This window comes from Anoplopoma fimbria, chromosome 10 (genome assembly GCF_027596085.1).
Source record: "Anoplopoma fimbria isolate UVic2021 breed Golden Eagle Sablefish chromosome 10, Afim_UVic_2022, whole genome shotgun sequence".
NCBI classification, from domain to species: domain Eukaryota; kingdom Metazoa; phylum Chordata; class Actinopteri; order Perciformes; family Anoplopomatidae; genus Anoplopoma; species Anoplopoma fimbria.
The window spans coordinates 23,268,176-23,277,561 of record NC_072458.1 but is presented as its reverse complement, the minus strand read 5'-3'; the positions used below and the strand labels follow the sequence as shown (position 1 = coordinate 23,277,561).

Below are 9,386 nucleotides of genomic sequence, written 5' to 3'. Positions count from 1 at the left end.
GGCTGAAATCTTTAATATGCTGGAGAAACAAAATCTCTATTTTTCAAATATCAATCAATTTTAAGCTATTTCTCTTATCTTTTCTTCATATTAAAATGCAATATACTGTGTAAAATGATGCTCTACTTTGATTTTTCTTGTAGAAGAACTATCTTTTTCCCTACAATCATTACTGTAAACAAAAATACCACAGAAGAATGTAAAAATGTGACACTGTTGTATAAATGCACGTTTATTTGTGCAAACTCTATATGGAGTGATATGTCTCACTGTTGCTCAAATGTTTCTGTCAACACATCGTTCTTTTTTATTTTTAATAAATACTTTCTGATATAAAAATGCTCCTGTCATGTTGAATCTTTAAAACCCGTCATTAATGAGTTAACATTGTGAAACATTTGTGGTTTAATTGTAAAATGAACATTTGAAACCTTTGGGATAACAATGCAAAACTGACATTTTTAACGTTGTTATGCTTGTCTAATATTGTGAACGGACGGCTCATGGATAATATCATTTATAGCCTGATTTATACAACATTTTGTTCCTAAACCACAGAGTAAACACATCGTTTTTTTGTCTTATTTATGTTATGGAGTGATATTAAAGAGATATCATAAATTCCCTCTGTAAAAACCTTTCACTCTAATATGTCAACAAAAGGAAACAATTTTGAACTTTACTTTTTCCAATGTTCAGATTTATGTTATGGAAATGTGTGCAAATTGGAACATATTTAATAAGCTATCACTCATTTGCATATTTAAACATACATTTAAAGAAAAATTGACATACATAAATACAAATGCTTAATGTAAGTCATTTGGGAAAGTTTCACAGTGATATATGCTCATTTCTTTTTTTACCATATCCACCTGTAGTGAAAAATAATGATGAACATTATGTACATCATGTCTTTACTGTAGGAAGTGATTTTAAATGTTTAGTTGGGATCAGAAACAGCCTCTCGTGGGTTCATATGTGACATTTCGTTCCCCCGACAGGAAGCAGCGGAGGTCGTTTCTTTTTGGCCGGTCTGGTGACGACGGAGGAGTAGATGACGTGGTCCTGGTCCTGGTCCGCTGGAGTCCTGCCGGGTCTCTCCCTCCAGTTCTGTCGGCCCAGAGAGGCGTAGTGGATCGTCTCCTCCACCAGAGCTGGACTCTCATGAACCTCACGCTCTGCAGAGACACAGGTGGGTCAGCTGAACACACACCTGAGGATGAAGGAAACACAAAGGTGTGATGGTGTTGTGGTGCTGTTACCGGGTGGTGTGCTGGACGTCGTCCACGGCTGCAGCTCGGTGTCTTCATGCCTCTGTGCTGGAGACAAACAGAAGAGAGATGAATATTTTCTATTCTAAATGTCAAATTTAGAAATACAAGAAGAAAATATTGATCTTTGAATTCACCCAGAAACATTTTTACGGGTTTATTTTCAGGATGGGGTCGATGGAGCTCCTTCAATTAAACTCTATTTTTACACAAATGGAAAAATATACCTGGAAAAAACAGGAAATAAATAACTACTCTGATACAATTAAACAAATTTGGAATTAAGAAACAAAGAAAGCAAAAGATAAATAAAATAAGTATTCAGTCTCTTTTGTAATTGATCTCAGGTTGCTCTCTTTTCTCTTCATCGTCCCTGAGACGTTCACCTTGATTAGAGTCCACCTGTGATCAATGCATGTGATTGGACATGACTTCTGTAAAGCACAATAAGGCCCCACAGATGACAAACACAAAGCCGTGAGGTGGAATGAACTGCCTGCAGAGTTAAGATACGTGAACCCTGGTGAGGGCTAACTAAACCGTCTGTAAAAGAAGTTTGGAGTTTAGTCCAAACTTATTGACAACTAGTTTAAAACTAGTTAAAGATTAAATTTAAACCTGTCTTTAAACAACAGTTTTTACTTTAAATATAGATTCAATTTAATTCTGTTGCACCAAAACTTTAAACTCCAATTTTACACTTCAGTTTTAAAATGGCCGCCTTTCAAGTATCAAGTTCCTAGAAGAAAGTTCAGGGACGAACAGGGTCAACAAGGAAGGAAGGAAGTCTAGGGACAGCTCAACTTGTAGATCCAGTAACGATGGAATAAACCACATCAGATACCTTCACATCTGTGTTTCTTGTTCCTTCTGCACTTCTTGCTGGTCAGTAAAACACAGACGGCGGTCAGAAGGAAGATCATCAACGCCAAGCTGACCACAGCAACCAGCAGCATGGCTGAGAGACCACAGACAGGTAAACATTTAAATAACGAGACCACAGACAGGTAAACATTTAAATAACGAGACCACAGACATTTAAATAACGAGACCACAGACCAGGTAAACATTTAAATAACGAGACCACAGACAGGTAAACATTTAAATAACGAGACCACAGACAGGTAAACATTTAAATAACGAGACCACAGACAGGTAAACATTTAAATAACGAGACCACAGACAGGTAAACATTTAAATAACGAGACCACAGACAGGTAAACATTTAAATAACGAGACCACAGACAGGTAAACATTTAAATAACGAGACCACAGACAGGTAAACATTTAAATAACGAGACCACAGACAGGTAAACATTTAAATAACGAGACCACAGACAGGTAAACATTTAAATAACGAGACCACAGACAGGTAAACATTTAAATAACGAGACCACAGACAGGTAAACATTTAAATAACGAGACCACAGACAGGTAAACATTTAAATAACGAGACCACAGACAGGTAAACACGAGACCACAGACAGGTAAACATTTAAATAACGAGACCACAGACAGGTAAACATTTAAATAACGAGACCACAGACAGGTAAACATTTAAATAACGAGACCACAGACAGGCAATCATTTCATTATATGACAGCAGGTGGCGGTGTTGACTAACCATATTCTGGTCTCTTCTTCTCCTTCTTTACGTCGACCTCATCTGATGAACAGAAACACACGAATACATCACTATTAAACTATTATTTTCTAATTTTTTAGAAGGTTAGAGGCTTTAAGGAAAATTACTTTTAGATGTTATAAACACATGACAAATAGAAATAATATTAATACAGATAAAATAAATAAAAGTAGACATAAAGGCAAACAGGACAACTCATTTCATGAAGTCCAGTTTTCATGCTCCATATTAGATACGCATATTGCATATTTGTATGACATTTGGAATAGACAAACCTTATTGTGATTAATGTGATATGCATGCAAAAAGAAGAATTTTGATTATTGGTAAATCATTCCATGTTCACGCTTAATAAGAGAAAAAAGTATGTGAAGATTGACTTCTATAAAATGATAATTTTATCAAAATAATGCCTGGTATGGACCATGGATGGATGGATGAATAAGGACTTAGCAGAAGAACAGAAATAAGTGTCTTCTTTAAAAGCATCCTACCTGTTACCATGACAGCAGCTGTCGTGGTTCTGCTGGTGGTTCTCTGGATGCTGGTCGGCTCCGGCTGCTCTGAATAACCCAAAACATGAACTTATTTAAATTGATAGTCTTTAAATCCTCATTCATTCATTCTCAAACAAAAGAAGCCTTGTTATGAGATGAAAACACCAGAGGGCTTTTAATTTGAAAATGAATACAGGGAGTGTTGAGTAAGAAATATGACCACAAATACTCATCAATCAGGTAAAAAATAACAAGCTCTCTCTAATAAAATTTACTCTCAGTATAATTAAATAGTGCAATTAAAGGAATACATTAAAATAAAAGCACATTGTTTTTTAAAACATAGCACAATGAGGTTTTTGCTTGTATTTGTTTTTCAGAATAGATTTCTTTCTCTATGAACTTTTCCAGGAACATTTATTTTGAATCCACCTGTCAGGACGGTGAGTCGGCCCTGCGACTTTCCGTTGCACACATACTCTCCGGCGTCCTCCGGCTGCAGGTCCTGGATCTGCAGGGCTTCGTGCTCCAGGCTGATCCGGCTCCTCTCTGGTTTCACCGTTCCGTTTCTGAACTTGGTGAGGACGGTCTTCACCGTACTCCCTTCCCTCTGATGGGACCACCTCTTTTTGGGTTTGGAGGAACCGTTGCAGGGGAGCAGCAGCGTCCGGCCTGCAGACACCAGGAAGTCCAAGCCTGAGGGGGCAAGAGAAGCAGAGGAATTATGGGTAATTGTGTAAAATACTTATTTCTCCTATATAGAGAGCTGCAGAAATGAGTCCTGTGAGTGAGTCAGCATTAACACTTTCAGTTCCCATCAGTGACATTAAATCATTAATGATTAAAAAAAAAAAGCCCTTTGTGTGCACAGAGCTCTACGTTTCCTCATATTTGTACAGAGACCGGACAAAGTATGAACCATATACTAGTTTAAACAATAACATTTTGACCCTATTTATGCCTGGATTACATGATTTGGAGTCGTAATGGAGCAGGTGCACTAATGGATCCAAACTCCATTCAGAAAACGAGCATTTTAAAAGTTGTTTGCTTGACGTCAGGCAGTCGTATGTGACAAAGCATGAATTCCAACTTATTGCAGATCACCATTATTATCTCTCTCTGGCGTCTCTCCTGCGAGTGACACGATTAAACACAAATGATCCTGCAGGATGTGAAGATTTGCTTTGCGTTTTGGTTTTAACACAAGCTTACAGATAAAACCTGTAAGCGTCATAAACGTTTGTTTGCAACAGAGATTATGCCCGTCGCCTTTTTATCAAAGGAAACCAGTGTGATGCTGACTACAAAAATGCATCACCCTTGCATCACTCTATTTATATTTGTATGGAAAAAAACTAAAACATCTGAGCTGTGATTCTGTCTGAGTCACTGAAGAAGGTGGATCAAATGCTGCCCATATATGGACGCCAAATTTGGATTGACACCTTTGTGATCATAAGCAAATGAAAGCACAAAGGCCAGCTGTGTGCAGCGTCAGCATCTGGAGCAAAAACACTGTGGGGTCCTCGATATCCGTCATCAGTCTGGAAAGCGTCCGCCTCAGATTTCAGACTCTGGCTGCCCGGGTGGTGACTAACTCCCTCAAAACTCAAAACACCTTTCACTTCCTTTTTTGATACTGTTCTACTCGTGTGGACTGGATGATGAATGTTAGTTAGAGTCTGATGGTGGCACCTTGATGGTAGCCTGTCATCAGTGTGTGAATGGGTGAATGATATGTAACATACTACTGACTGTAAGTCGCTTTGGAGAAAAGCATCTGCTAAATGACTGTAATGTAATGTAATGTGATGTAATGTAATGTAATGTGATGTAATGTACTATTCTCATTGTAACTGTTGTCCTCAGTCCTCACATCTGTCCTGAATATGTGTTTAGTCAGTATTTTACTTGTGACAGTGCCACTTGGTTGAAGAAAAGCTCAAACATTTAAGAGTTGGGTGACGTTTGTGTGAAATTGAATTATTAAACTTTCAAATCTAGTCCCTCCCTTGTTACGTCATCAACATCCTCCAATACCAAAGAAATGCAGCATGTCAAAACTATTTCACAATATGTTCTCAGACTGATTTACTTCCCTCCAGACGGTTCGTGGTTTTCTGTTGGCTTCTATAAAAAACCGGAAGAAACGTTTTGCACATAGCTGGATCTTTGAGGCTGAATATCGATATTTGAGAAGCTGATAATTTTACTTGAACACATATTTGAACAAAAAAATAGGGTTTTCCTTTTGCATTATATTTGGTTATATTTATGCATTTCTTTTTATGTTTATTGAGAGTCTTTATTAAGTGGTTCCCAGCCCCTGGTTGTAAGGCAATTTCTTGCTACTCAACAGCCAAAATACACAAATATGTTCCCTACGATAGATTAAATATTAAGTCGTCCTGGAGAATTCCCTGCTGCAACCGATGGTTTGATCTGAGCTCAACGCTTCAATCAGTCCAACTGTTTAAAGGTACTAAAGATTGTTTTTTGTTTGTTTTGGCGGTCCCTGTGGACTAAAGAGGTATTGCTTTTGAGCACCAGAGTCCCTTTAGAAATCCTCTCATTTTACTGCAGCAGAGTCTAACAGTTTGCACCGCTCAGTCCTGGTTCTGGTTCTCCTGTGCCTCCCTTCCCTAAAGCGGGCCCAGCAAGACGGCCTGGGTCTCCAGCAGCGTAGTCCTGGAGGAGGAGGAGGAGGAGGAGGAGGAGGAGGAGGGAGGAGGAGACACTGCTGCTGCCGGGAGCTGAGCTCTCCTCCTCCCTCCGGAGCTCCGACTGCAGGTTGGAGGCTGCCGTGAAGAATAACTTTATAGAAACAGACAATCTTCCCTCTGATGGTCTCGGTTACTGATGGAGGTCACATAGAGGATCAGGACTAAAATGGTTTCAGAACTGGTTAAAAGTTTACACACACTCTCTTCTCTTCCCCTTTTGTTCCCATAATGCACCACTCCTGGCTCCGCCTCCAGCGTACCTGTTAGCACCTGCAGCTCGGCCACCGGCCGCTGGTTGCAGCTAAACGTCCCGCCATCGGAGTCGTCGAGCTGCAGGAGGCAGAGGTGTCCGTCGGAGGTCAGGCTGTAGCGTTGGGTGTCCCCGTTGGTCTCGCAGTGGCCCTGTCGGGTCACCAGGACCTTCTGGTCTCGATGAGTCCAGATCACCATGGAGCTGTCAGAGCCGGCACACGGCAGGCAGATGTGGTGATTCTCTGGGACTGAAAACCGGATCACTGCTGGAGGACAGACACCAACCTTAACTCGTTATTTTTCTTTAATCTCTCTATTATGTTTACGTTTAAGACATATTCATGTTATACTAAGATAAGATAAGATAATCCTTTATTAGTTCCGCAGAGGGGAAATTTACAGGATCACAGCAGCATAGGGTAAAGTGCACACAAGAGACATAGTAAAAGAAAGACAAGATAAAATAAAATGAAATAAAAAACAAGTATTATAAATAAGCAATAAAAAACAGTAAAATCCACAATAATTGAAATATTATATGTACAGACAGAATAACTATTATAACTATAATTGCATGGTGTATTTGTATGCCACAGGTTATTATTGTCATGTTATTATGTTATTATTGTCATGTTATTATTGTGGTCTGCTGGGAGCAGAGCTGGTTGTGCAGCCTGACAGCAGCAGGAAGGAAGGACCTGCAGTACCTCTCCTTCACCACCGGGGGTGAAGCAGCCGGTGGTGAAGGAGCTGCACAGAGCTGCCAGGGTGTCCTGCATGGGGTGGGAGGTGTTGTTCATCAGGGATGACAGCTTGGCCATCACCCTCCTGTCTCCCACCACCTCCACCGTATCCAGTGGACACCCCAGCACACTGCTGGCCTTCCTGACAAGCTTGTTCAGTCTCTTCTTGTCTGCTGCTGAGATGCTGCTGCTCCAGCAGACCACTGCATAAAAGATGGCTGATGCCACCACAGAGTCAAAATAGGTCCTCAGGAGGTCTCCCTGCACTCCTGAGGACCTCAGTCTCCTCAGCAGATAGTCTGCTCTGACCCTTTTTGTAAAGTGCCTTTGAATGATGATGTTTTGACTGATGATTTTATGACCTCTCCCAGCTGCTGTTTTCGATGTGTCACTCACATCCTGCTGATGTTTTTAGACCTGTTTCCTGTTTTATCTCATGGAAACATGCTCCAGTCTCGTCGACCAGTCAGCCTCAAATAACAGCGCAGGAAACAAACGGTCTGATAGACTAAAAATGACTCCAAAGAGGGATGGTTATTTATGAGAAAAAATGAACATTTATAATGTGCATAAATGTTTCTATGAAATAATTAAAAGTTGTTATTAGTATAGAACTGTATGGGGAAAAAGATGTGAGGACTAATACCATGTGAACTTAATAATAATAATACATTTAACATGAAGTCACAGAAATAAATGCCTTTGACTTTCACCTATTCTTTTTCTTGAAGTCTGTTGATATTAATATTTAAGGGTTAAAACATGATCAGTTTATTTGTTGATTGAGGTGTTTTTTCCTCAATGTGTCCTCATTGTGGTTTATTGTAAATTATAAATTTACAATCTCTTTTCAAATTTATGTCACTGTATAAAAATAATGCTTTTTGTGTTCAACTGTTACAAAAACAATCTTCATTATATTGAATGAAAACGATTTTGGGTGTTTTTATTGTTGAAAAAAATGACTGAAGTATTTAAACTGTGAGATTCTAAGTCTTTTTTTAGTTCAAGACTTAGATTAATTTAGAAATTAAGGGTTCAAAGATTGATCTTTTTCTGGTGATTGAGGTTGTTTTTTCCTTAGTGTCCTCATTGTGGTTTACTGTAAATGAAGCTATACTTAGAGTTTATTATTATATAATACTATATATAAAACAACCTTTTTTTGCAACTGTTAGAAAACACAATCTTCTTTCTGTTGAGTCAAATTCATTTTTGGTGTTTTAATGCAACAAACTACTTTTTAAGTTTAAAAAAAGGACATTTTTCTGAAGTATTTGAACTGTAAAATTTGAGGTGTCTTTTATTAAGAAATGACAACTGTGTACATATTTCCATCAGATACGTTTTACACACCAACACAGAAAACTTCTCAATACCACGATAATATAATAACCGTTGTTAAAGATTAGCGTTGTGCAAATACTTAAGTAAGTTCATATTAAAATGTGAACATATGAGAACAAACGTACCTGTAGAGTTTCCACTGCAGCGGATCAGAACTGTGAGCAGGAACCAAACATTACAGAAGAAGACGAAGCTGAACATCTTCAGACGGAAAAACATCAAACTGCTGCTGAACAAAGTTTGAAGCTTCGGTGTCTGAGAGACGCTCTTCCTCTTGTTCCTACTCTTCCTCTTCCCCGTGACAGCGACAGATCTGAACGTCATCCTTCTGGAAAAATGGAGGTTTGTACTACTTCTTAATTCTGGAAATGATAAAATCAAGTCATTTTTTCAGTTTCTCTATTTTTGTTTGACATTGAATTGCAAACTTATTATCCTGAGTACTAAATTATACTACTGTTATACTTAATTTGTCATTTTCTCCTTTCATTTTTATTCTGATTAAAATAATTCTCCTTATAAATTTGTTCAATCTGTCAATCAAAAACCAATCTGGGGTTCTTTTGCATGTATTAGTATTTATTTCCTGTCTCTATGTTGACATTGTGTCTCTCTTTCTAGTCATTTTAAGATTCTTTGTAGTTGCTTTGTGTCTTTGGTACTCGTTTACCGTCTCTCTATTGTTGTGTTTCCCCTTTTAATAGTCATTGTGATTATCTTTGCAGTTGTTTTGATCTATTTTTAGTCTTTTTGTGTCTCTCTGTAGTTGTTCTGATCTCTTTGTAGTTGTTTTATGTTACTTTGTGGTCTTTATGAGTCTCTTTTTAGTTGTTTTGGTCTCTTTATAGTCACTTTTAGTGTCTTTGTTGTTCTTTTGTGTCTCTTTGTTGTTCTTTTGTGTC

At 38.5% G+C, this 9,386-nt stretch overlaps 2 protein-coding genes across 4 annotated transcripts in view; one reads left to right on the top strand and one right to left on the bottom strand.

Moving 5' to 3' along the window:
• Nucleotides 1–329, top strand: part of LOC129096923 (uncharacterized) — an 11,554-nt gene extending 11,225 nt beyond the window's left edge. The window contains exon 5 of one of the 3 annotated variants that reach the window (XM_054605619.1): nucleotides 1–329. This exon is cut by the window's left edge and continues 277 nt beyond it. The gene's annotated coding sequence lies outside the window, so the exon portion shown is untranslated. The other 2 variants (XM_054605618.1, XM_054605620.1) reach the window with 2 other exon arrangements.
• Nucleotides 330–475: 146 nt separating this feature from the next.
• Nucleotides 476–8,808, bottom strand: LOC129097729 (uncharacterized). The gene is made up of 8 exons (XM_054606634.1): nucleotides 8,610–8,808; nucleotides 6,403–6,660; nucleotides 3,849–4,112; nucleotides 3,414–3,482; nucleotides 2,899–2,940; nucleotides 2,119–2,232; nucleotides 1,266–1,322; nucleotides 476–1,181 (listed from the first exon to the last, which is right to left on the bottom strand). The coding sequence occupies exons 1-8, from the start codon at nucleotides 8,806–8,808 to the stop codon at nucleotides 976–978; spliced, it is 1,209 nt and encodes a 402-aa protein (XP_054462609.1). The 3' UTR covers nucleotides 476–975.
• Between the last annotated feature and the right edge of the window lie 578 nt (nucleotides 8,809–9,386).

What these genes read in the sequence shown, in the direction of transcription:
- LOC129097729 (XM_054606634.1), bottom strand. Translation starts at nt 8,808, where the DNA reads ATGACGTTCAGATCTGTCGCTGTCACGGGGAAGAGGAAGAGTAGGAAC. An exon ending in CGAGCTGCAGGTGCTAACAG is followed by an intron (nt 4,113 to 6,402) that starts GTACGCTGGAGG and finishes TTGCCCCCTCAG; the next exon opens with GCTTGGACTTCCTGGTGTCT. An exon ending in GACGTCCAGCACACCACCCG is followed by an intron (nt 1,182 to 1,265) that starts GTAACAGCACCA and finishes GTGTCTCTGCAG; the next exon opens with AGCGTGAGGTTCATGAGAGT.